Source organism: Narcine bancroftii, chromosome 8 (genome assembly GCF_036971445.1).
Source record: "Narcine bancroftii isolate sNarBan1 chromosome 8, sNarBan1.hap1, whole genome shotgun sequence".
In the NCBI taxonomy this organism is placed as follows: Eukaryota; Metazoa; Chordata; class Chondrichthyes; order Torpediniformes; family Narcinidae; genus Narcine; species Narcine bancroftii.
Window position 1 is genome coordinate 102,357,438 of NC_091476.1, and position 27,957 is coordinate 102,385,394.

The following is a 27,957-nucleotide window of genomic DNA, read 5'->3' on the forward strand; positions in this document are numbered from 1 at the left end:
ATAGTGGGACTAGGTGGAAAAGTAGTTTGGCACAGACTAAAAGGGCAGTAGGGCCTGTTTATATGCTGTAATATTCTATAGTTCTAATACAGGGCATCAAGTATAATAATAAGAATGTGATGAAGATGATGGATAAGTTAAGAGTTTTGTAAACTCTGCAGTTTTGGAACTTGTATTAAAGAATACGAGAACCACTACACAAATCCCAGGATAGAAAAGCTTTTCCTGATCCAATTCAATAGGCTTGAGGTGTGGAATGAACTCTTAATTTTCTAGTACACGTCTTGAGGCTGAATACCTGCTCGTTTTTTGCGCAATTCTCAAGAGACAGAGGAACCTACAGTATTCTTGTTCTGAAATAACTCGTCTTGTGACTTTATAACAGGCTTATCTGGCTGAATGGCATAGTATGCTTTCTTTGTAACTAGTAATGTAGCTGAATGGCCTACTTATTTTTCAGTGAAATATTCTGAAGGAGTTTCCTCCTGTTCCAAAGTAAAAGGCTCAGGGCAGAATAGTCTTTTCGTTTTTCTCTATAGCTCTCTCGACAAGCAAAACAGACTGCTTCTGCTAACACATAACTGATGCTGTATGCTTTTTTTGTGATGGAAAGCTTTCTTTGGGTGAGAGATTTAGAAGACTGAACAGAAGTCAATAAAATTGTAATGAAATCTGCAGAAATAAATAATGAACGAGTATGTGTACCTATGTGTGAAGTGGTAACAAAAGATACAGAAACCTAAGATTAACCTCTAGCCTCGCAATAATGAATATGGTGGTTTTCTCCTGATGGAATGGTTCCTTGAATCTCATGTTCTTTTACCAAAATCACCCAAGGCTAATTCCAATAAACATTTACAAGTTATACTAACCCCCTAAAAGAGCTCAAAACATGATTCCATATAAAGAGAGAAAGAGGTGCAATGAAACAGAAACTGCAACAAAAAACTACAGTTAGGCAGCATCTGTGGAGAAAGAAACAGAATTAATGTTCAAGTTCAAATGTATTATCATCATACAATTGTAAAGCACAACTGGACAAAACTTGGTCCTGGGGGAAAAAAACATGCAAACACATATATAGATACAGCACACATATTTACAGCTGATTTACAGTACATTTATAAAAATAAATGTTGTTAAATACAGGTAATAGTAGAGTCTCAGCAGTTCATCAGCCATTCAGCATGCTCACTGCCCATAGAAAGAAGCTGTTTCTCAGCCTGGTGGTTCTGGCTCTTTTCACTCCGATACTTCTGTATCTTTTTCTCAATGGCTGTAGCTGGAAAATGCTTTGCACGAGGTGGTAGAGATCCTTTGTGATTTTGCGAGACCACTTCGGACAATGATCCTGGAGACCTCAGTGATCCTCTCTGCTGCTCTTATGATCCTGTGTATTAACGTTCGATCCTATGCTCTTCAGCAACCGTACTACACTGTGATGCACCCAGCCAGGACACTCTTGATAGAGCTCCTGTTTCAGATTGATGATCTCTCATCAAAAGGGGAAAGAAATTAGGTCAACAGAAATGGAGAAATGCAAGAGGGGAGCAGGAAAATCTTTGAGGAGAAACATTAAAAATGGTGACTGAGCAGGAAAATGGCATTCACTTAAGTGGTAAAATTAATAACAGGACTATTTGCTTCCCATGATCACAATGATCAATAATTTTCCAGATTGAACCAAGCTAACATTGTACGCAAACATTGCCTATGAAGAGCTACCTGCCATTTGGTCCAACCAGTTCATCAGGGTCTTTACCCTGAATGTAATAAAATGCTACTAATCAATCACATCCTGTTTCAAGATCCCTTCCACCTCTTCCCTTTACAGTCGATTTCAGTTGGGTAGCTGTTATTTATCTGAACATTACTCTTTACTCTAGACCAATTAGACATTAGTGCTTCTAAGTTTTTCCTCTTCCTGAAAAGTGGTTGTTGGAATGCTGGAAGAGGCTATGAGGTGGCAGGGAATTGGAGGATAATGGGTCATATACAAGAGAAGAGATTTAGTTTAATTTGGTAATATGTTCGGGGCATACATCATAGGCCAATGGGCTAGTTCCTGTGCTGTATTGTTCAATATTCTATGATAGAAACTCTTCCCCATGGACAATGATCAATCCCATCCAAGAATGGTTACTCAATAACTTGGTTCTCTGATATTATCTATAACCTTAGAAACCGACACAGCACCTTTATTGGAATATGGTAACCGTATCCAGAATATATGGAAGCACGGCTATAGCTGCTCCCCAGAAAAAAAGGTTTACAAAGAACTGTTAATAGATAGATTAAGAAAAGTGCCGATACAAGGGGATGGCTCCATGGTCTCCATAGACACATATGGGAAATTCTGACACCACATTCCACCTTTGTTTCTTCTCTTTGTTCTTTTCTGGTTTTTTCCTGACTTTTTTGTCTTTTGGTTTGTATCACGTCTATCTTTTCTTTTTCTTGGATGGAGAGTTGGAGGGTGCGAACAGAGGAGGGAAAGATGTCATATATAAATAAATCACTGGATAAAAATGACATGGTTTGTTACAACCCAATGAAGTACTCTCCTGTTTAAGATGTAAAATCAAAAACAAAATATTTTTTAAAAAGCTTGGTTCTCTGATCACAGTTGGGTGACACAGAACATCATAACTGCCTTTGATCCTTGAATAGAAACTGAAAACATGATCCAGGGTTCCTTCTCCGAATTATTGTGAAGTGGACACCAGCTCTCCCACATTCATCTGTGAACATTCATTGTCAAGGTTTGCAGGTGATTTATGTACCCTATCACGGTCACCTTTATTGTACTCAAACTGGGCATGGGAAACAAACTTCCAGGACATTGGTTAACATACAATCAAAGTTTTTATAATCCGCAGATGCCACAAGTATACCCAATAAAAATTGGAGTCTGGCACAAGATAGATAAAATAACTGACAAAAGACAGTATGCTTGTCAGACACCACAGAAAATACTTCAGAAAGAATATCAACTTGGTGGTAGGGGCAAAATACATTTTACTGATAAAAATAAACTACCTCCCAAGGGCATTCAAGAATTATAAATAAATCAAGGAACCAGGATGGCTGAAGGTGGAGTCATTTCCTCAAGCTAGCAAGCTTTTTTTGTGTGTCCATTGATCTGTGAGTCCAAACTGAGTTGGTTCCTCTCCTTCCATGTCTTGTATTTGTGACTACTCTTCCTCCAAGCAAACCTAGCAATGCTCACCATGAACACCCAGGACACCACGTACATGGCAACTCCTCCTAGCTTCACAATTGGGAGGGGCACAGGGGATGATAATTCACAGTACAATAGCCAGCCCCCAACCCCAATCCGCACACTACAAAACAACATGACGAAAAAGAAGTCTACAGCATCTCCTAGCAAAGTATGGTAATACCCAGCTTCCCGGAGGAACCAACGGGTCTGCAGGAATGGATTGGTGACTTCACTGCCAAAGATGACCGCATTTACCTCTGTTGCTGAGTGCTCCAAAGCCAGAACCATGACGATGCCCAGGATACTGAGGCTGTGGTGAGACAACATCACCAGACCTTCCGTTTGGAAATAGATGCACCAGCACATGTCAAATATAAAATAGCCCACTGACAGGCACAGTACTTGGGTCTGGAGCTGTGTGTTTGGAGAGCCTAAGAAATAAATGCAATTTCAGGTTCAGTACCAATATATTTCCATTCACTAACACTCTCCACCTCAATCAATATTTCCAATACTCATGGTATCTCCTCATCACAGTAAGTTAATTTTCTTGCCTTACATTCCCTATAATTATGTTAAAAATAAACAAAAATGCACATGATATGCTATCTGAAAATCTGAATTAAAAGGTGAAAATGTTGGAAATACAAGAAGGTCTGTGGAGAGGGAAACAGAGTTTGCATTTCAATCAATAGCTGTCCATTTGAACTGCATGGAGAGATTGCAGTCCTTTTAGAGATGATGAGGTTTTTAAACCAGTCAACAGCAATGCACAATGGTGATTCAATAAGTGACAATTTGACAAAGACACAATGACATCACTATTCCTACAGCAATGAGAGCAAGTATCCCCAACCATCCTTGAACACATGAGAGAAGGTCAGGCTAACCCCATTGTAAGGATGGAAATTCTGAGGAAGGATTCCCTGATAATGCTCTTGTACACTCTTACCATGTTACCTCACACTACTCTCACCCACTGACATTATCAGCCTCACGCTGGATTTATAATAGGCTTGGCCATAGAAGTCAGAATGTAGCGATGGAGGAGTATTATTCTGACTGGAATACTGTTACGGGCCCAGAGGGCCCCAAAACCCAGCAGCAATAGAAATTCACCAAGACAAATAGTTACTTAAACAAAAGTAACTTTTAATTTTCTTTAAACATAAAAACAGGATCAAACTTTAACTTATCACTATTAACTTATCTTAACCCCCTTCTAATTCTAAGTGCACATGTATGTAATGTGTACAAGTTCAGAAAAGTTATTTGATTCACAGTCCAATCTCACTTCTTACTCCTCCAAGCTCACCGGTATCAGGCAATACTTAAACTGTGCACAGAATTGAACATTTTTGAATTTTCACCAAGCTCTGGTGCTTAAATGGTTACCACTCAGGAAGGTCCTTGTCGGTTTCAGAGAGAGATTTGTTGCTCATTGGACACACACAAACTGATTCCCTCTGATCAGCCACTTCAGTGTCTTGCTGAACAAACTTGTCCCATCAGGGTTTTCCCAATGATAACCTCTTCTTCTGCAGGTCACCACAGAGTTCCTTTTGTTCCCCTTATTTCAGGTGAAACACTCTAGCCAGCCATTTCCTCTTGTATGGACCACAAGGGTTTTCAACAGGCTGAACTGAGAACTTACAACCTGTCTTCAAAATGGGGTTTCAACAAGCTGCCAGCTTGCCATGGCTGCAGAAACCAGTTCTCTCTCTCTCTCTCTCTCTCTCTCTCTTTCTCTCTGAGAAAGCTTGTTTGGTTTTCTCTCTCTCTCTCTGCTTGCAAAACCAAATGATCTTCTTAGAATAGCAAACTGCATCCAGACAGATGCAGCACCGGACCCAAACTTGAGTCCGTTCATCTGTTGCTTTCAAAACAATAATCCATTTACACCTGCTTCTGAAATTCTTTAGCAAAGCAGTCTCCTTGTTTTTTTGTTTTTGCAAAGGCTCTCGGTGCCTGCATGACTCACTTCCTGCAAAGCTCTTGCATTTTAAATGAGATCTGTTTTGTGAAGTGTTTGTGTTTGTTTGTGACATACACTACTTTCATAATCTATCTCCTTCAAAAATATATCTATAGACAATATAAAATATGATATAATCCATCACAATAGTGTGACTTGTTCTGTCAGGATCACTGTTGGGACCTCTGTGGTTTGTGAGATATATATAAATTGGAATTAACTGCAGCTGAGCTGATTAATAATGACACAATAATTGGCAGTATTGTGGATTATGAGGAAGGTTGTCAAAGGATACAGCAGTTGATGGACCATTTTGAAATATGGGTGGCACGGTTAGTGTAGCAGTTAGCCCAACATTAGTAAACTGCCATTGACCTGGGTTCACATCTGGCACTGTCTGTAAGGAGTTTGTACATTCTCCCCATGTCTGCGTGGGTTTTCTCTGGGTGCTCCGATTTCTTCCCACCCTTCAAAGACACAAGGCCTGTTACCTTGCTGTGCATCTCAATTTAAAAGATTTTAAATGACTGATGGTGTTTAATCCAGACAAATATGAGGTGTTGTACTTTGGGGAGTCAAAAGTATACAGTAAAACAGCAGGACTTTTAGGAGTACTGATGTACAGAAATATCTTGGGATTCAAACTCATAGCTCCTTTAAAAGTGGCAATATAAGTGGATAGAAAGGCAAAGAAGTATAGTCTACTTGCCTTCATTGCTTGGGCTGTAGCATCTAAAAGTCATGCTGGAACTGTACAAAACTTTGATTAGGCCACATTTGGAGTATTGTGTGCTGTTCTGGTTGTCTTATTACAGGAGGGATGTAGAAGCTTTGAAGAAATGGAGAAGAGGTTCATCTGGATGTTGCCTGGATTAGAGAGTATTAGTTCGAAGGAGAGGTTAGACAAACTTGGATGGTTTTCTCTGGGGCATTGAATGCTGAGGGGTGATCTATTAGAAGTACAAAAAATTATGAGAGGTATAGACAGGATAGATTGGGAGAGTCTTTTTCCTATGGTGGAAATCTAAATTATTTGAGGGCTTAATTTTAAAGTGAGAGGGGGTATATTTAAATGATAGATACACACACCCACAAAAATATGTGTGTGTGTGTGTGTGTGTGTGTGTGTGTGTGTGTGTGTGTGTGTGTGTGTGTGTGTGTGTGTGTGTGTGTAAACACAGAGTACCAGGGCAAGTGGTGGCATTGAAGCAGACATGAAAGCAGGCAGGGAAATGTGAGATATAGACCATTTTTAGGCTAATGTACATTTTACATTGACATCATGGTCAGTATAGACATTATGGGCTGAAGGGCCTGTTCCTGTGTTGTACTGTTGTGTTTATAATGCTCCTACATATTCTGACCATCACCTTACACTGCTCTTACACATTATGACCTTGTCACCTCACAGTGCTCCTACATACTACAGTATTACCTCGTCACCTTACACTGCTCTGGTACACTATTATCTTGTAACTTCACACTGCCCCAACACACTGTTACCTTATCTCCTCACATTGATCCTGCACACCATCACCTGGTCTCCTCACAATGATCTCATAAACACCAACCTCTTACATTCACACCACTGTAAAATATGCTATACATTATTTTCTTTCCACACCCTGTGTGCAATGAAGTATGCTAAGAAGGCATTCCTCATTACCTGACACTGCCCACATATATTCTGAGATACATTATGACTTGGCCATTAAAGGAGAAAACCACAGAGTTTTGCTCAACTTTAGGCTCCTTTATCTTTTCCCCAATGGTAGCAGAGTAAAGAGGATATGGTGGTGGGGGTCTTTGTTGATAGAGGCTGCTTTTTTAAAGACACCGCCTCGTGTTGATGACCTTGATTGAGTAAAATCTGGTGCCTGTGATGTCGCAGGTCAAGTTAACAACCCTCTATGGTACACCTGTAGAAGTTTACAAGAGTCTTCAGTGACATAACGAACTGTCTCAGACACCTAACAAAGTATAGCTACTACTTTCTGATTGCATCAATGTGGAGGCTCCAGGACAGATGCTCAGAGATGTTGACACCTAGGAATTTGAAGTTCTTGTCCCTCTCCATTACTGAGCCCTAGATGAGGACTGAGTCATGTTCCTCTGACTTCCTCCTGAAGTCCACAATCATCTCCTTGGTTTTGGTGACATTGAGCACAAGGTTGTTGTCATTACACCATTCAATGAGCTGATCTATCTCCATCCTGTACGTTTCCTCATTGCCATTTGTGATTCTGTCGACATCTGTGGTGTCATCAGCACACTTGTAGATGGCATTGGAATTGTGCCTGGCCATACAGTCGTTGGTGTATAATGAGTAGAGCAGTAGGCTAAGCACGCATCATTGGAGGACACCTGTGTTATTATTATAATTTTTTTATTTTTCACACCATAAATCCATTAACCATGATACACATTTTTTCCTTTTCACACATATACAATGTCATTTTCTCCGCCCCCCCCCTCCCATCTCCCCTCCCACCCTCCCCACCTCCCCCTCCCGTCCATTTAAGGTATAAAATCTAGGATACATTAAACCAGTCAGACAATGTTGTCATTCAATAAAAATACACCAGAAATTCCACTGAGTCCATTCTTTTCATTTCCTTTTCCTTCCGTTAACTTAGGTAGTGATTGTCCCCGGTAGGTTTTCGCTATTGTGTTTAATATAAGGCTCCCATATTTGTTCGAATATTTCAATATTATTTCTTAAACTATATGTTATTTTTTCTAATGGAATACATTTATTCATTTCTATATACCATTGTTGTATTTTCAAATTATCTTCCAATTTCCAGGTTGACATAATACATTTTTTTGCTACGGCTAGAGCTATCTTAACAAATCTTTTTTGTGCATCCTCCAAATCAATTCCAAATTCTTTGTTTTTTATGTTACTTAGGAGAAAGATCTCTGGATTCTTTGGTATATTGTTTTCTGTTATTTTATTTAATATCTGATTGAGATCTTCCCAAAATTTTTCTACTTTTTCACATGTCCAGATTGCATGAATTGTTGTTCCCATTTCTTTTTTACATCGAAAACATCTATCAGATACTGTTGGGTCCCATTTATTTAACTTTTGAGGTGTAATGTATAGCCTGTGTATCCAGTTATATTGTATCATACGTAACCTCGTATTTATTGTATTTCTCATCGTTCCAGAGCATAACTTCTCCCATGTTTCCTTTTTTATCTTTATATTTAAATCCTGTTCCCATTTTTGTTTAGTTTTACCATTTGTTTCCTCATTCTCCTTTTCTTGCAGTTTAATATACATATTTGTCATAAATCTTTTGATTATCATTGTATCTGTAATCACATATTCAAAGTTACTTCCCTCTGGCAAACTCAAACTGCTTCCTAATTTATCCTTCAAGTAGGATCTCAATTGGTAATATGCCAGTGCTGTATCTTGAGTTATATTGTATTTATCTTTCATTTTTTCAAAGGATAATAATCTATTTCCTGAAAAACAATTTTCTATTCTTTTAATCCCTTTTTTCTCCCATTCTCTAAAGGAAAGGTTATCTATTGTAAAAGGGAGTAACTTGTTTTGCGTCAATATTAGTTTTGGTAATTGATAATTTGTTTTATTTCTTTCTACATGAATCTTCTTCCAAATATTGAGTAGATGATGTAATACTGGAGAACTTCTATGTTGTACCAATTTTTCATCCCATTTATATAATGTGTTCAGGTGTCTTTTCCCCTATTTTATCTAATTCTAATCTAGTCCAATCTGGCTTTTCCCTTGTTTGATAAAAATCTGATAGGTATCTTAATTGTGCGGCTCTATAATAATTTTTAAAGTTTGGCAGTTGTAAGCCTCCTTGTTTATACCATTCTGTTAATTTATCTAGTGCTATCCTCGGTTTCCCCCCTTTCCCTAAAAATTTCCTTATTATTTTCTTTAACTCCTTGAAGAATTTCTCTGTCAGTTGTATTGGCAATGCCTGAAATAGGTATAATATCCTTGGAAAAATGTTCATTTTAATACAGTTTATCCTTCCTATTAGTGTTAATGGTAAATCTTTCCAATGCTCTAAATCATCCTGTAATTTTTTCATTAGTGGATAATAATTGAGTTTATATAGTTGGCCGAGATTTTTGTTTATTTGTACACCTAGGTATCTTATTGCTTGCATTTGCCATCTAAATGGTGATTCTTTCTTAAATTTTGAGTAATCCGCATCATTCATAGGCATTGCTTCACTTTTATTTATGTTGATCTTGTAACCCGACACTTCTCCATATTCCTTCAATTTCTTATATAATTCTTTTATTGATAGTTCTGGTTCTGTTAAGTATACTATAACATCATCCGCAAATAAACTGATTTTATATTCCTTGTCTTTTATTTTTATCCTTTTTATATTATTTTCTGTTCTTATCAATTCTGCTAGTGGTTCTATAGCTAACGCAAACAATAAAGGTGATAGTGGGCATCCCTGTCGTGTTGACCTGCTTAAGTTAAATTGCTTTGATACATGTCCATTTACTGTCACTTTCGCTAATGGTCCCTTATATAATGCTTTAATCCAATTAATATACTTCTCCGGTAAACTAAATTTTTGCAATATTTTGAACAAATAATTCCATTCTACTCTGTCAAAGGCCTTCTCTGCGTCTGAAGCAACTGCTACTGTTGGTGCTTTATTCCCTTCCACTGCATGAATTAAGTTAATAAATTTACAAATATTGTCTGTTGTGCGTCTTTTTGTTTGTCTTTTTTCCTTGATGCCAATACCATTTTCTTAGCTTGTTCTGTCTTAAGCTGCCATGCTAGGATTTTGTGCGTTTTTTCACCTAGTTCATAATATTTCTGTTTTGTCTTCATTATATTTTTCTCCACCTTATATGTTTGTAGTGTTTCATATTTTATTTTTTTATCCGCCAATTCTCTTCTTTTAGTGATATCTTCCTTCATTACTAATTCTTTTTCTATATTTACTATTTCCCTTTCCAACTGCTCTGTTTCCTGATTATAGTCCTTCTTCATCTTGGTTACATAATTTATTATTTGCCCTCTAATGAATGCTTTCATTGCATCCCATAGTATAAATTTATCTTCCACTGATTCCGTATTTATTTCAAAATACATTTTAATTTGTTTTTCAATAAATTCTCTAAAATCCTGCCTTTTAAGTAACATGGGGTTTAATCTCCATCTATACATTCTTGGAGGGATGTCCTCTAACTTTACTGTCAATATTAAGGGTGAATGGTCCGATAGTATTCTAGCTTTATATTCTGTTTTTTTTACTCTATCTTGCATACGAGCTGATAACAAAAATAGGTCTATTCTTGAGTATGTTTGATGTCTAGCCGAGCAATATGAATATTCCTTTTCCTTTGGGTGTTGTTTCCTCAATATATCCAAAAGTTGCATTTCTTCCATCGATTTAATTATAAATTTGGTTACTTTGTTCTTTCTGTTAATTTTTTTCCCAGTTTTGTCCATATTTGAATCCAAATTCAGGTTGAAATCCCCTCCTATTAATATGTTCCCTTGCGTATCTGCTACCTTCAAAAAGATATCTTGCATAAACTTTTGATCTTCTTCGTTAGGTGAATATACATTGAGTAGATTCCAAAATTCCGAATATATCTGACATTTTATCATTACATATCTCCCTGCTGGATCTATTATTTCCTCTTCTATTTTAAATGGCACATTTTTACTAATTAATATAGCTACTCCTCTTGCTTTTGAATTATACGATGCTGCTGTTACGTGTCCTACCCAATCTCTCTTTAATTTCTTATGCTCCAATTCAGTTAAATGTGTTTCTTGCACAAATGCTATATCAATTTTTTTCTTTTTTCAGTAAATTTAGCAGTTTCTTCCTTTTAATTTGGTTATGTATTCCATTAATATTTAAAGTCATATAGTTCAACGTAGCCATTTTATACTTTGTTTATCTTCCCTTTCCGTTTCTCCATCATTACCTTTCCTTCTTATCCATTTCTGTTTTCTTGTTTTGAATCCTTTATAAGATAACATTCCTAAAACATCAAACATTTTCCTTATTCTCCTATTTAAAACTTCTTTAGCCCCAATCCCCCCTTCCCCCTCTTAGTTGTCCTTTATCCCTTGTCGGACAACCACATCTCCCCTCTCCATTTGGATTTGCGAATTCACTCGCAAGCGTCAGCTGATTTTGCAGTGACCGTAACACCCCCCCCACCCAGAAAAGATTTCACTTTTCATATGTGACAAAGGTCACTCTTTTAATTCCCTCCTTATTCCCTCTATTCCTTTTCCTTCCCTTATTAATTCTTGTCTATACTATCTATATTTTCCTCTAAATACGGATACATTCATGTATGCACATTATACATATACACACATATACCTCTTTACCCACATACATATAAATCGTGGTCATTTTTACTCTTATTACATGTCTTCATCTCTCTGTTTGTTTTGTAGTTGTTCTGCAAATTTCCTTGCTTCTTCTGGATCCAAGAATAGTTTTTTTCCATAAGATCGTTTTCGATGTTTTGAACTCCTTCCTCTTCTTCAGGAGTTCAAAACTTATGTCTTTTTAGTTCGCAGTCTTTTGTACTCTCGTTACACGTCTTCATCTCTCAGTCTATTTTGTAATTGTTCTGCAAATTTTTGTGCTTCCTCTGGATCCGAGAATAGTCTGTTTTGTTGTCCTGGAATAAATATTTTCAATACCGCTGGATGCTTTAGTATAAATTTATACCCTTTCTTCCATAGAATCGCCTTTGCTGTATTGAACTCCTTTCTCTTCTTCAGGAGTTCAAAACTTATATCTGGATAAATGAAGATTTTTTGCCCTTTGTACTCCAGTGGCTTATTGTTCTCTCTTACTTTTTCCATTGTTTTCTCCAGTACCTTTTCTCTTGTAGTATATCTTAGGAATTTTACTAAAACAGATCTTGGCTTTTGTTGCGATTGTGGTTTAAAGGCCAATGCTCTATGTGCCCTTTCTATTTCCATTTCTTGCTGTAGTTCTGGACATCCTAGGATCCTAGGGATCCAATCTTTTATAATCTCTCTCATATTCTTGCCTTCTTCATCTTCCTTAAGGCCCACTATCTTTATGTTATTTCTTCTGTTAAAATTTTCCATTATATCTATTTTCTGAGCTAACAGTTCTTGTGTCTCTTTAACTTTTTTATTAGATTCCTCTAATTTCTTTTTTAAGTCCTCTACCTCCATTTCTACTGCTGCTTCTCGTTCTTGCACCTTGTCCATTCTTTTTCCCATTTCTGATAAGGTCATATCTATTTTATTAATTTTTCTCTTCTGTATTGTTTATTCTTCTTCTTAAATCATTAAATTCTTGCACTTGCCATTCTTTAAATGACTCCATGTATTCTTTAATAAGAGAAAGTATATCCTTTATCTTGCCTTTCCCTTCTTCTTCTATTTCACTGTACTCTTCCTCTTCCTCTTCTTCTTCCTCTGGGTTGGCCATCTGTTGTTTCTTTGTTGCCCTCTTCTTCTCTTCTTTCTTGTTTTCGTTGTCGTCTATGTTCTCCTCTTGCTGCAGGTGTTCTGCAGCTGTCATTGCCGGCTGTGGAGATCGACTCCCCAGCTGGTCACCCCTCCCGTCGGTGTGTTTTTTTTCATGCACGGTTGCGCACTTTTACTCGGCTCATCGAGCCATTTTTGTAGTCCACTTTCTACCGACCTGAGGGAGCGGGTTTCTCTCTCCACCGCGGGCCTCTTCGAACAGGTAAGGCCTTTTCCTTCATCTTCCGTTGTCTTCTCTTCCTCTCTTCTTACCGTTGGTTTCGACTTTTCTTTTTTCGTCGCCATCTTCTTTCCACCTTTATATTCACTTTACTTTGATTTTTATTTTTTTGCCTTTGTGTTTTGCTTTGTTTTTTCTGACTTTTCTGGAGAGGGCTGGAGTTCACCGTCCGGCCACTACTCCATCATGTGACTCCCTCGAGGACACCTGTGTTGATGATCAGTGAGGAGGAGACGTTTCCTATTCGTACTGACTGTGGTTCTGCTTAGTTACACTGACCTGCACCATAGCCATTCATACCTCTCCCAAGAATGTACCTGCTGAAATTTTTATTAAATGTGAAAATCGAGTCCACATTCACCACTTCAGCTGGCAGCTTGTTCTACCTTCCCTAATGTTCCCCTTTAACTTTTCTCCTTTCACCTTTAACCATTAACTTCTAGTTTGTTATTCACCTAACTTTAGTAGAAAAGGCCTACTTGTATTTACTCTATCTATACCCCTTATAATTTTAGATACCTCTATCAAATCTCCCCTCAATTATGCATTTTTGAAGAAACAAATGCATAATTCCCAGCTAATTACAGTGTACTCCATAACATTTGGGACAGACACTTTTTTCCTTTATTTGTCCCTGTGGTTAACAGTTTTAAATTTGTAATCAAACAATTCATGTGATTAAAATTCACATTCCAGATTTCATTCAAGGTTTTTGGAATACATTTTGGGTTGATCATGTAGAAATTATAGCACTTTTTAAACATAGTCCCCTCATTTCAGGGCAACATAATGTTTGGGACATTTGGTTTCACAGGCATTCATGATTACTCAGATATGTTTAATTGCTTCATTGGTAGGTGACAACTAGGCTTGCTTTTAAGTTATTGATCACCTTTGGAGACTGTAGTTGCCATTTTTCAACATGAGGATCAGAGTTGAGCCAATGAAAGTCAAAGAAACCATTATGAGGCTGAAAAACAAGAATAAAGCAGTAAGAGACGTACCCAAACCTTACGATTACCAAGATTACAGTTTGTAACATCATTAAGAAGGTGTGGATATTTTAATGACTACTGTCTGCAGAATACTTCATGAAAAGAAATACAGGGGCTACTCTGTAAGATGCAAACCACTAGTTAGTAAAAGGATGGGCAGATTGCAGTTTGCCAAGTATTTAAAAGAGCCTGTAGAATTCTGGAATAAGGTCTTGTGGACAGATGAGACCAAGATTAACCCATATCAGAGTTATGGCAAGAGCAAAGTGTGGAGGCATTAATGAACTGCCCAAGATAAAAAGCTTACCACCATTGCCATGGTTTGCATCTTGCAGTGTAGCCTCTGTATTTCTGTTCATGAAATCTTCTGTGGAGAGTAGTCATTGACATATCCAAACCTGCCTCCTGAAGAGTGTTTCTGATCTGTTGGACGTGTTTGGGGATTTTTCTTCATTATGATGAGAATTCTTCTGTCATCGGCAGAGAAGGTCTTCATTGGAATACCAATCCCTTTGCAATTACTGAGTACACCAGTATGTAGTTTCTTCTTAATGATATTCCAAACAGTTGATTTTGGTAATCCTAAAGTTTGGGAAAAACCCAACACCCAACCCCAACCAACCAATTTTCCCTTGCAACCGTGTCTGCCTGTCCCGCATCGGACTTGTCAGCCACAAACGAGCCTGCAGCTGACGTGGACATTACCCCTCCATAAATCTTTGTCCGCGAAGCCAAGCCAAAGAAAGAAAAAAAGTTTGGGTGATGTCTCTTACTGTTTTATTCTTGTTTTTAATGGTTTCTTTGACCTTCATTGGCACAATGCTGATCCTCATGTTGAAAAATGGAAACGATGGACTTCAAAGGTGATCAAAAGTTTAGAAGCAAGCCTAGCTCTCCTATACCTGTATTAATGAAGCAATTAAACATTCCTGAGTATTGGCAAACTCCTGTGAAGTCATGTGTCCTAAACATTATGTTGCCCTGAAATGAGGGGACTATTTATAAAAAAGTGATGTAAATTCTGCATGGTCAAACCAAAATATATACTAATAACCTTGAATAAAAGCTGAGATATGCACTTCAATTACATGTCAATTATTTGATTACAAATTTAAAACTATGGATAAATAAGAAAAGTGTCTTTGTCCCAAACATATTGGAGGGCACCGAATATCACATGGCTGCTAAGGCAACATTAATATTGAACTATTTTGTTGCTTGAGGTCTTTATCCCATTGCATTGTGATTGTGCCAGTTATTCCCATGTTTTGGGTAGCATTCCCAGCATATTAGACACACCAAGAATCCTCAGAAAGCAAAGTACGAGTTATATTCATACTCTGGAATTGAGTTGTTTATCAGCTCTTGGAATTGCTTAAAGGGACTTCTAACACATCAAACAAAAATGAATAATTTTCTTCACAGATAGGTAAATAAGAGTAGAAATTTAGATTTACCATATTTTAACTGCAACCTTTATTGTCAGCATGTTTGAATACATTTATTACAGAGCTACCTCTGAATCAGTCCATTTTAGAAAGAAAATGTCAGAACAAAGTGAGTTGTCTCTGAGTGATTTATTTGGATAGAATTTTCACTCTCCAGCGACAACAAAGGCAAGTATGAGGTAGCCAAGTGTAGTACCAATATAGATTTGCAACAAAGCACACCAGTCAGGCAGTGACTGCAAAAGCCCTGAATTTAGGAGCCATATAAATCGTATAGATTAGTCCACCACAAACCAGTGTCTGTGGAACTGCCAGACTCCATCTGGCTTGTTAATGCAAGAATAAAGCACTGTAATAATTTCTTACCGTATCTTAGCCCAGAACCCACCTGGATGGTTAAATGGCCAAGGCCCATCTATAAATCCAACATAACCAGAGAGGCAGACAATGAGTACACCATGGATGAGAGTTACCAAGCGACAGCTCCACTCATAGCAACGGTGGCAGTTAAGCTGACAGAAGAAGATGTAAAGCAACACCCAGCAACTCAAACTCCAAAGCACCAGGAGAAGGGAGGCAGCCATCTCACTGTAAAAAAGGAAAATATTATTGTATGGACAGAAGTACAATCAGATCCTGGATTGTGGGCATTCTATGAAGTCAGAAATTTGTTCACATGTGCATTCAAGTTCACCAGAGTTATTAAAACTACTTTGAGATAGTTACAGGACAGTGACAATGCCAAATCAGAGATTGGATCTTACATCATATAGAGAATTTAGCTGATACTTTTTTTTTCATTTGAACCCTTCTCATAAGGGTTTAAATAGGTAACATTTATAAGGTTATTAAGATTGCAATCAAATTCTAATGACAAAATTAAAAGGGCCTGGAAAACAAAATTTCAGTTACATCTTCCAAAGGAATCATGGGAGAAGATTTTTGGATTGTTTAATACCTCTTTAATATGTGCTCATCATTCTTTGATTCAGTTTAAAGTGGTACATTGTGCTCATATGTCAAAAGACAAATTGGATTGTATTTTTTCTAATGTTAGTCCTATTTGCGATGAATGTACATCAGAAGTGGCTTCTCTAACTCATATTTAACTCATGCCCTCATTTGGAGAGGTATTGGATAGGAAAGGTATTGGATAGATATTTTTAAGACTTTGTCAACTACACTGGATATCAATTTGCAACCTAACCCATTAACTGCTCTTTTTGAAATTATAGTTCCAGTAGTGGGACAAGTTCCAACTTCCACATATCAGATTGTAGACTTTTCTATATTGTTGGCTAGAAGAGCTATCTTATTTGAATTAAAAGATTCTAATCCACCTACTGTGACTCAATGTTTTAGAGAAAATTAGGAGTCATACATTTGATATTTCTGTTAAATTTGAAGAAACTTGGTGACCTTTTATAAATGATTTCCAAATGACTTAGCATAATTATTTTCCTTTCCAGACCATATTTAATGTTACTTCCCTTTTGTTGGTGAAGACCAGATGGTTAATTTTTATTAATAGATTCTCAGGACAGACTGTCCAGGCTTTTTCGTTTTTTGCTTCTTTTTCTTTGATTAGGTGGGGTTTTACTTTTTTTAATGATTTCAATTTGAGGAGATGAGAACATATTTGTAAATTGTGGTGTAATGCAAAATGTTATATTATATGATGTCAGTGATATTTTCCCCTTTTTGATTATGCATTCCTATTCTCCTTGTATTGTTCACCTATAATGTAATTAATAAAAAGAAAGAGAATTGTAAGAAATTAACTTTCTTATCAAACATAGATGCAACAATAACTTGTACAGATTCATAAATCACATCAGGTCAGTTCCACAACAGCAGTATGTGAGGAGATTGATGCAAAAAATCCTCAGACAAGGGTTCAAGTTCATTCTTATTTTGGACAGAGACCCGTTAAAGTTATTCAACAAACTTTTGACTTGGGGCGTGTGTGTGTCACGGTATTTCATTCTTTAAAATTTCACTCCAAGACCAGGGGTCATCTTATATGCCAAGGTCTCAGTGCTGCCCCGCCCAGTCCAACTACCATCAGCTCTGTACAGGCTTTAAATGACCTGTTAGAGCCAACGGTGATTTATTTTAAAATTTAAACCTTTACAGGTTAATTTGCTTTTACAATATTGTGACAGCATCACTCCATTGGTCAGTGGTAAGTGCCAGACTTGGGGAAGTCTTATACATCGAGTATTGTTCAAAACCTATATTTTCAGTAGAAATTCTGGGGGTTAACTTATACCTGAGCCATTATATATCCTGACATATATGGTAATATAGTGGTAGTCGGAGGCACAGCACTTTTGCAATATCAACCAAGCTCCTCAATTATATTTACAGCTTTAAACTTTGTCACACATGTGTGCATTTTTGGCGAGTTATTACTGTCTTGTGGCAGCCTGCCGTGGCTGAGATTGAACCAGTGCTCCAGGCGGCGAGCGCAACCAAAGCCCAGCAGCCCGCACAGTGGTACTGGCCCCAACAAACAAACTGGTGGGTGAATGGCAAGTGCAGCTTAAAGGCCACGTGACCCCAAAATGGCGCTGGCCTTGTGCGCAGCCAACAGACAGGGACAGCACACGTGGAAGAAGGGGATTGTTATGCGCGCGTAACCCACTTTTGATATGCATGTTGTGACGTCAGCCAAGGGGGGCCAAAAAGGGGCCATGGTGCAAGTATAAAAGTCGGGCCTGAGCCCTAATAAAACTCAGAGCTTAACCTGACTACACTATGTGTGTGTGACTTCTTTCGAGTAGTGCACAGCTACAGTCTGTCCTTAGTTTCACCTCAAAAGGATAATGTCACACTACATTCTTGATCTATAGCAGGTAATGATGAGAGGTGCATAGTATCATTAAGAACAGGAGGAACCCATTCAGCACCTCAAACCTGATACGTTCATACAACTATTTTTTTACTGATCTGCTTCTCCAATCTATCTATCCATCCTGAATGTCCCTTAGACACTAGTTTAATATTTTTGGGAAATTTGTAAATTTCAATCCAAAACTAGGGCCATAATATAATGAGATAGTTACCATTGAATTCTAAATGGAAAAATCAGATTTAAAAAAATCTCTGAGCAAACAGAATGCAGAACTCATTGCCAATAGAAGAGGTTGAGCTTAATATTTTAAAATATGTTTTACAGGAAACTAGATGAGTACGCAAGAGAAAAGGAAAAGAAAGAATAAAGGAAATGGAAACTGAGGAGCTTCAGTCAGAGTATGGACACAGCACAGACAATTAGCCAAATGACCTCTTTCTATGCTGTTTATTCTATGCAAGTGCTTCTTTGCTTCAGTCCTACATTTGCATTCTAATTTTAACATCAGCATTATGAAACTGATCTGGCCTCTATCTCATTAGTTCTAAAGCTTGTTGCCTTTGAAAACTATCTGGTCTTACAACATTCAGTCTTCTGCCCCTCAAAATAATTTAATTCTTATGTTATAATCTTTTACCTTTAATACAAGCTTCTCTGTACTTATACACCACTATTGCCAGGAGTCCATGGATTAACTCCCTCTAGAATTCTGCTTTCTTTGCTGTTTCTACTCTCAGGAAAACAACTTGATTAGTCAGTCATTAGTACTCAGTTTCTGTTTCCTTATTAGTGTCAATAGATTTTGTACAACCTTCAATCCAAATGTCCTGAGATTTCCATATTAGAAGAGGTGACATTGATCCCAGTTTCTAGCTTCAGGTTGATGTTCATCAAACCCTTGCTTTAAATCCCGTTTATTATTTCGTGATCAGTGGCTCTGGGACTTGGATTAGAAGCAATTCTAACACTCATCTTAAATAATTTACTGTGCCAATCTTCCTATCTTCCTTATTACATCAGCAGTGTCACATTTACTAAAATTAGGACAGGATCAAGACCCATCTATGTCCCGGTGCAGCTTCTGCCTCTACCTGATTCCTCAACCCTTTGGAATAAAGAACAAGTTATATGGCTCAAATATCTTGTGTTTGGAATTTGCATACATCGTGCCCTACTCCCCACACCTGGATTATTCCTCTCAGCATTCAATAAATACTTTTATTCATTTTTAATGATGCACCATCAATTACTCAAAAGACTATTGTAGAGAAACCAATAGGCTTTTATTCACTTACGAACACAAGCACATCCATTCTGTTCGCTTGTCCTGCACTGAGCGGCAGGGAGCTGTGAAACAGTCACCTTCATACAGGAGCCTGTGGGGAGGGGCCACAGGTTCAACCAGCCAATAGGTGTGTTTGACCAGACAATTATACATAACAATGGTTTACCACATTCATCCTTTGTTTTTAAAAAGAGTCCAGCAGGGTGAAGTGGAACTTACAAGGTTACAATTCAAAGTCACAAGTTCAGTCTTTCAGGTGGACTGGACATTTGCTGGGACTATCGTAGCACCGGTTATGGCTGTGGTGCCATGGAGGAGTCATGGATGGTCTCGAGCGTCTGTATGTATTCAACAGCCTTCTGCTGGTGGGTTGGTGCCAATGAGACAGATGTAACCTCCCTCAGGACAGAGGCGGGGTACCAGAGGTCAGGTGCATTGCTTGTATTCCACAGTGAGGGAGGGGTGTGGGGGGAACTGCCGTGGCCTCCAGGGCCTCTGAGGGAACCAAGTCCCTGACAGAGACTGTGCTTTTGTGTCTGTCCGGGTTTGCCACGTAGGCATATTCAGGGTTGGCAAGAGGAGGTGGACCCTTTCAACCAGTGGGTCAGACTTTTGGCTCTTCACATGCTTCCAGAGTAAGACGGGCCCTGGGGACATCAGCCACGTCAGTAGTGTCATCCCTGTCGCAGATTTCCAGGGAAAGGAAAACATACATTTGTGCGGTGTGGCATTTATGGTCATACACAGCAGGGATGGAGTGGAGTGCCTCCGGGAGGACCACTTGCCAGCGGGAGACTGGGAGGCCCTTAGACAACAATGCTAGAAGGACTGCCTTCCAAATCATAGTGTTCTCCCTCTCCACTTGCCCGTTACCCTTGGAGTTGTAACTCGTGGTCCTGCTTGTGGCAATGCCTTGGCCAACAGGTACTTGCACAGCTCATTACTCATAAAAGATGGCCCCCGGTCACTGTGGATATAACTGGTGAAGACAAACAGAGTGAAGAGGCTGCGCAGGATCTTAATGACTGTGGCAGTAGTCATATCAGAGCAAGGGATGGCAATGGAAAATGGGAGTATTCATTGAAGATGATAAGAAAATACACAATGCAGTCAGTGGAGGACAGGGGTCCTTTAAAAGCAACACTGAGTTGCTCAAAGGGGCAGGTGGCTTAAATTAATTGTGCCCTGTCAGGCGGTAGAAGTGCAGCTTGCACTCAGCGCAGACCTGGCAGTTTTTTGTCATGGATCTGATCTTGTCAATGGAGTACAACAGGTTGCATGCTTTGACAAAGTGAAAAAACCTAGTAACCCAGGGGTGACAGAGATCGTTGTGGAGGTTTTGCACTGGCACAGATCCCATAGGATAGGGTGTCTGGCAGCTCATTAAGTTTCCCTGGTCAGTAAAGAATATCGTAATTGTAGGTGGACAATTCAATCCTCCATCTCAGTATTTTGTCATTTTTGATTTTACCCCGCTGCTGATTGTTAAACATGAACGCAACTGCGCGTTGATCAGTCATCAGGGTGAATTTCTTACTGGCCAGGTAATAGCACCAGTGCCACACTATCTCGACAATAGCCTAGGCCTCTTTCTTGACCTAGTGTCGAATCTCGGGGTCCCGTAGGGTATGTGAAAAGAAGGCTACTGGCCTGCCTGCCTGGTTAAGGGTTGCTGCTTGGGTGAAGTATAACAATTCGTTTTCTACCTGAAATGGAGTTAATTTGTCCACAGCATGCATTGTGGCCTTAGCGATAACTGCCTTAATGTGACTGAAGGCAGCACAGGCCTCCGCCGCCATGTGAAATTATGTGGATTTGATGAGGGGGGGGTGGGCCTTGTCTGCATTATTAAGGACCCACTGAGTGTACTAAGAAAAGAACACTCTTCAGGGCCTTGAGGCTGTGTGGAAGAGGAAGCTCCAGGAGAAGCCACAAACAGTCAGGGTCCAAGCCAATGACTCCATTCTCCATGACACAGCTAAGGATGCCCAGACAAGTTATGCGAAACACGCACTTGGCCTTGTTTATGTAAGGTTAAGGAGCTTGGCTGTTTTGAGAAATTTCTGGAGATTGGTGTCATGGTCCTGCAGGTTGTGGTCACGGATAGTGACATTATCGAGGTACGGAAAGGTACTCGTACTGATCTACCAAATGGTCCATCTCCTGCAGGAAGACTGATATGTCGATCGTGACACCAAAGGGGACCCACAGGAAATGGGAGAAGTGGCCAGCTGCTTTGAACGCTGAATACTGGCAGCACTCTGGGCAGATAGGGATTTGACGATATGTCGATTTCAGGTCAATCGTCAAAAAGACCCAATACTGGGCAATTTGGTTGACCTTGTCGGTGATTCGTGGAAGGGGGGAGGGAGGTATGCATCCAATTTCATGTATCTGTTGATGATCCAACTGATGTCGATGACCATCTTACTCTTTTCCCTATCCCGTACTACAGGCACTGGTGCTGGCTTCAATGATCCCCCCCTTAAGTAAGCGCTGTACCTCTGCCCGGATGAAGGCCCTGTCCCTCGTGTACTTTTGAAGGTGACGGGTTCACAGTCAGGAGTGAGGTTGGCGAATAGCGATGGGGGGAAATTTTGAGTGTGGAGAGCCTACAGGTCGTGTGTGGTAAGTGGTGGGGTTGCTGGCTCGAAAACTATCAATTACATAGAGTGAAGGGTGGATAGGGCCCATTGAACTCCTTCATCATGCTTTTAAGGTGACACTGAAAATCCAGTCCCAACAGTACGGCAGCACAGAGCTGCGACATTACCATTAGTCTTTATATTCAGTACCCTGCACCTTGAGAGTCACTACGCAGAACCCCGGACATCTGCTGTGTGTGACCTGCACCAAGACCTTCTGGTTCACCAGTGGTATTGTGAGAGAAAAACGCCATACTGTGTATGGATGAGTAAGCCTCCATGTTCTGGACAGCCACCTCCAATGTACCTGCCAGCTCAACTGCTCTCCGCAGACTCCCCTTGCTCCAGGAGTCTCTGTTAGATATAGTTCAACCTGATCCACGTGATGTAGACATCTCGGATCAGGTCCTCTGGGTACTCCGTGGTGGACATGGCCTTGCATTCAAAGGCCCTGTTGAATGCCCGCAGGTCCAGAAGATATTCAGCTTTGGACTCATCGGGTTGTTGTTTTCAAGTCACTAGAAGGTATCTGGCGTAGACAACATTGATTTTACTCAGGTACTGTCCTTTGAGAATGTATATGGCTTCCTGGTATGTGGTAGCATCACTGATCATGGAGTACACCAGGCTGCCCACCCAGGAGTGCAGAACTTGCAGTATGTCAGTCTCCAATCACACATGATAGAGGAGGCCTGGAGGAATGCTTCAAAACAGTGCAGCCAGAGCTCAAAGTTGGTAGATGCCTCAGGTGACTGAGAGTTGATTTCCAGCTTTTATGACTTGAGGATCTGCTCCATTGTAAAAACAAACTTTTAAGTGAATAAAATTGATGCACCATCAATTACTCGAAAGACTGTTGTAGAAAAACCAATAGGATTTTATTCACTTAAGAACACAAGCTGAGCTGCAGGGGGCTGTGGAACAGTCACCTTTATACAGGAGCCTTTGGGGAGGGGTCATAGTTACAACTGTCCAATAGGTGTGCCTGACCAGACAATTATACAAAACAATGGTTTACCACACTAAGTTTTAGAAGGTAGGTGAAGTATTTGCCACAACCACTTCTTCTGATGACTAGATCTTCATTTAAACTCTACCCTGAGTTTTAAAAGTTCATTTATTTCTTTATTATTTGTTAGCAACTATAATGCATTTATGGCTTTTTTATTTCCGGTTTCTTCCACACAGAAACTTAACCTCTGATTTGACTTTGCACATCTCCTTCATCATCTTAAAAATCTCTATTGGGTCACCTCTTGAGTTGTGCTTTATTATTACTTCAGATTCCAACATTTTGATTTCAGTAAAAAGACCAGGACAGTACATAGTCTCAGAATTATGGAGGTGTCATATAATTTTGATACCCATGAATTTTCTGTTGCAAGGAAAAATTCCTTGTAATTTGTTAACATTTGTAACAGCTTTGTTAACCTACAATAGTGCATTTAATAATTTGTTCACCATGAACCTAAATCCTTTTGTTTAGTCGAATCTGATTGAATTTTAATATCTTCTATAAATGGTATTGTTATTCTTCATTTAAAAGAATATGAACTCACACAATTACCCCCTTGGCACCTTCCCCTGCAGCCACGCCACATCTCCTCCCTCTCCACCATTCAGGGGCCCAAATAGTCCTTTCAAGTGGCCTTCTCCACATCACAGAGACTGGAAGCAGACTGGGAGATCGGTTCGCTGAGCACCTTCGCTCCACATGCATTAGAGATCTCCCAATGGCCAACCATTTCAATTCTGCACCCCGCTCCCATGCTAACATGTCTGTCTATGGCCTCATGTAGTCAAACCAAGACCACCCATAAATTGGAGGAGCAACACCTAATTTTCCACCTGAGCCCTCTCCGACCGGATGGCATTAAAATCAACTGCTTCGGTTTCTGCTAGCCTACTCCCTATTCTCCCTCCCTTCATATTCCCTCTGTCTTCTTTCCTCTCCATTCACAGAGCTATTCCCTCTCCTCCATTTGCTGTTGTGCATTCCCTCCGTTATCCACCTGATACTTCCTGCCTGAGGGACTGTGATTCTCCCCTTGCCCCTACCACCACCCACCACCCCCCCACCATTTTGTTCAGGCGCCTGTCTATATTTTGTCATACCTTGATGAAGGGCTCAAGCCTGAAACATTGGATTTATATGATCTTTATTTTTGCTGTATAAAGTACACTGCTTAACCTGCTGAGTTTCTCCAATCACTTTCATGAATTACACATGAACTTGTATGTGTTCTTGCTAAAGTTCAGATTTTGAGTTTCTAATGTTTTCTTGTAATATTTGACAGTCTTTCTTGTTGTTGTCAGGACAATTTCTAATAGGTTTGGAAACTTTTCACATTGGTATTATCTATAAATTTTGGTCAGGATTTATTGAGCACTACTGAACCCCATCATCCTATGTCTTAGCAATAACCCAAAGCAGGAATCACAAAGAGTTAACTAATCCCAACATTGGCCTCCACAAAATCTTCCAATCCACTGTCAACATATTTCCCCAGTTATTTGCTATGCATCGAGACTCTGATCATGCTCAACCAGCTCTAGTTGTTGGACTACATTATTTTCATTCCTGGCACCAAATTCCTGAACCATGTATCCTATTTTGGGCTCCTTAACAAATTTCCAGGACACATAAAATATTTCACTTGCCAGGTCTCTGAAAAAAAAAATATAACTTCCTCAGTTACTCCTGGGGATTCCTAACTCATGACCATTAGAAATGAAAAATTATCTGAAAAAGCACTGAGAACCTCAATCCTCTACAAGAGAGCACACAGAAACCATGCACAAATAGCATAAAGAGCACTTAGCATTCATAATCACTCACCCTGTCACCTGCTCTGCCTGCGGTTGAGAATGGAAATCCTGCAAAGAGCTCTTCACTCGCCTCAGAACTGAAGTAGACACAAGTCATCCTCAACCCAAAAGGTTTTCCTGAAAGATAGGACAAGTTTACTAAATTATAAAATAAACTTGCAACTGTGTAGTGTTTTTTTTTAACAACTTAAGGAACTCAGAAAAAAATGGACAGAATTGTAGAATTATGCAGTACACTATTCAGTCCTTTGCCCATTGTAGATCTCAATGCAAATAGTCCCACTCCCTACCCTTTCTCTGTCATTCCCTTGGACAGTGATGGTGAGCCACATTTTGGCTGAAAACTTTCTCATGAACACATCCTTACAAAGCTGTTAGGTAGTGAGAACGAGGATTTAGGCCGAGCAAAGAGAAAGAAACAAAGAAAAAGAAACATATTTCTAAGTCAGGATTCCAAGTGTGATTTGGAGAAGATTGTCATGTAATGGTGTTCCAAGTACCAGAGGCTGTTGGAATTGTTAGTGTTAGAGGTCATAGATTTGGGATGTGTAATTGAGTCACCTAAACAATGGAGATGACAGATAACATGTAAAGAGGTAGTTAAAGTACCAATCAAGAGCGGTATTTTGTCTTGAATGGTTTTAACCTTTATAGTGTTGTTGCAAGGTCACTCATTCATCAACATAATATTACTTCAGATTCCCAACCTGTTTTGTAGACATCCAGCTGACTCCTCCTGGTCTATCCTCATCCACCTTATAATTCACTATGATTAGTATATACAGTCAATTAAGTTTCTCACTGCAGTACAAGAAATTGAAACACAACTATGTCCCACCAACAGCAGTATGCCAATCAACCAATAACTTGTTTGTGGAGTCTTTCTCATCCAGGAGGTCAAAAGTATAATTTCATTGTACTTCAAAGAAAATCCATCAGTGAGACAAGAATTGGTCTTTTGACAACCATGCAAACTATATTTTACTATATTTAATGTATTTGAAATTTTTGTTTACAAGTCTAGTTATTTTCCTATCATTTTTAGATTTGTTCCATTTCACAGGCTTCCATCTTCTCCCCATTTCCAATGTCTCCTTTTCTTCAGCAACACATTGTCCACAAATAATACCATTTCATTCTTTCACCATGCTTCTTTAATAATTATCTCCTTTGCACCACCTCTCCTCTTTCTTCCTTTCTGCTCCTTCCCCTTTATCCTGTTAAAAACTCCTAACCTTAATGCTTTCTGTCAGGGCCGGTACTAGACTATTTTGCACCCTTCGTACGTTATAGTAGGAGAGGACTGGTGGGCACAACGTGACTCTTTAAAGCATCGAAAGCATTCTGCTGCTGTTTGATTCAGGTCCATTCTAAGTCTCTGTGCGTCAGCTGCCAGCTCACTCGAGTTGGAGATAAATTTGCCGAGGTAGTTTACCATGCCAAGGAATCTTTGCAGGACTGCCACATCTGTTGACACCGGCATTTTTCTAATGGCCTTCGTTTTGGAGGTGTCCGCCTTCAGGCCTTTGCTGGTGAACACGTGGCCTATGTAGCGGACTTAGTTTCGATAGAAACTGCACTTCCAGGGGTTGAGTGTCAAGTTTACCTTCTGTGTTCGGTTGAAGACCTTCTTTAAGTTTGCATCGTGTTCCTCTTGAGCTTTGCCACCTACCAATATATCATGGACTATGATGCCATAGGGGTACCCAGTGAAAATTTGCTCCATGGATCTTTGGAATACTTTGCTGGCCGAATTGATTCAAAATGGCATTTGCAGGAACCTATAGTGACCAAATGCAGTGCTGAACATGGTCAGTAGTGATGAGGCTTGCCCGAACAAGTTTTTCGCATCTAGGACCAAGACTCCATCGCACCGTCCATGTGTGCGGCAACTTCTTTTATGGTGCGCATGGGGTGATGAGGTCTCTTCAGGACTGTGTTGAGGTCTCACAGGTTTATGCAGATCTGGATCTCCTGTCTGTCTTTCTCGTTGTTGGCCACCATGGAGGACACCCATTTGGTCACCTCCGAAACTGGAGTGATTACGTCCAGGTCCTGCATTTTGTCCAGCTCGGCCTTGACCTTGTCCTTCATCACCACCAATATGCAGTGTGCTGGACCAACTATGGGTTTTTCCTGCAGGTCAAGCTGCATGGAGTATGTCACAAGCAGCCTCCCCCATTCGTCTGTGAAAAGCTCACTGTATTTGGAAATGGTGATGCATTGGTGAACGGGGGGCAGGGACGGGGGGAGGCAAGGTAACAAGAGGACCTGCAGGCGAGGCACGTGGTCAATGAAGGGCAAGTAAGGACAAGGGGTTCAGCAACGAGGGGACGTTAGCATGAATTGTCCCCATCTGCACTGTAAAACCCAAGCTCAACCCCACCCAGCATGACGGAGGCCGTGGTTTCTATGGAAGCCGCCGTAAGGAGTGACGAGAAACCCGCCCCTTCCAGCCGGGCTCCGCCCCGAACGAGGCAGACTCACCTCCATTTATTGACGCCTCCCCCCCCCACCTCCACGCGCGCTACAGTCACCATGGTTACGGCAGCTCCGCTGGCGGACGCCAACTCCGTCAGCTTCCTTCGGCGCGGGCTCGGACTCACCGACATTCGTGGGCATGGCGCCTGGCTCGGCCTCCGGAAGTAGCGCCATGGACGGTTAGCGAGGGTTGGCTGTCAGTCAACTTTGGGGAGGGTGGGCTGTGGCTCGGTTGTCACGACTCCTGGGCGGAGCACGTCCGCGGCGGTGTGAGGCGGTGGGCCCGGCCAACGCGCCAGGGAGTGGGGGCGGGGCCAGCGCGCCGGGTTTTGGGGGAATGTGGAGCCTGCCACAGGCCAGAACGGCTTCAGCAACCGAGTAGAAGGGGCTGCAGTGATGTCGCTGGATCATCTATTATTAATCACATCCGGACCCCCCGAGCCGGTTTGCTGTTAACTCTGAGAAAGCGGAGACGAG

At 40.1% G+C, this 27,957-nt stretch overlaps 1 protein-coding gene and 1 long non-coding RNA gene across 9 annotated transcripts in view; one reads left to right on the plus strand and one right to left on the minus strand.

Annotated features, from left to right (window-relative positions):
• Positions 1 to 966: 966 nt before the first annotated feature.
• On the minus strand, positions 967 to 27,869 carry tlcd5b (TLC domain containing 5b). Of its 8 annotated transcripts, XM_069894606.1 has the most exons (5): positions 25,707 to 27,376; positions 25,010 to 25,116; positions 15,772 to 15,971; positions 3,479 to 3,654; positions 967 to 1,492 (listed from the first exon to the last, which is right to left on the minus strand). In XM_069894606.1, exons 3-5 carry the CDS (start codon positions 15,965 to 15,967, stop codon positions 1,361 to 1,363), a joined length of 504 nt encoding a protein of 167 aa, XP_069750707.1. In that variant the 5' UTR covers positions 15,968 to 15,971; positions 25,010 to 25,116; positions 25,707 to 27,376; the 3' UTR covers positions 967 to 1,360. The 8 variants fall into 8 exon arrangements, with proteins under 8 accessions (XP_069750707.1, XP_069750703.1, XP_069750701.1 ...); XM_069894602.1 differs by lacking the exon at positions 25,707 to 27,376 and adding an exon at positions 27,606 to 27,869 and having other exon boundaries at positions 1,400 to 3,654; XM_069894600.1 differs by lacking the exon at positions 25,707 to 27,376 and adding an exon at positions 27,537 to 27,869 and having other exon boundaries at positions 1,400 to 3,654.
• Positions 27,481 to 27,957, plus strand: part of LOC138741083 (uncharacterized) — a 29,000-nt gene continuing 28,523 nt past the window's right edge. The window contains exon 1 of the long non-coding RNA XR_011343324.1: positions 27,481 to 27,659. This is a non-coding gene — a long non-coding RNA (uncharacterized lncRNA). The remainder of the gene's footprint in view (positions 27,660 to 27,957) is intronic.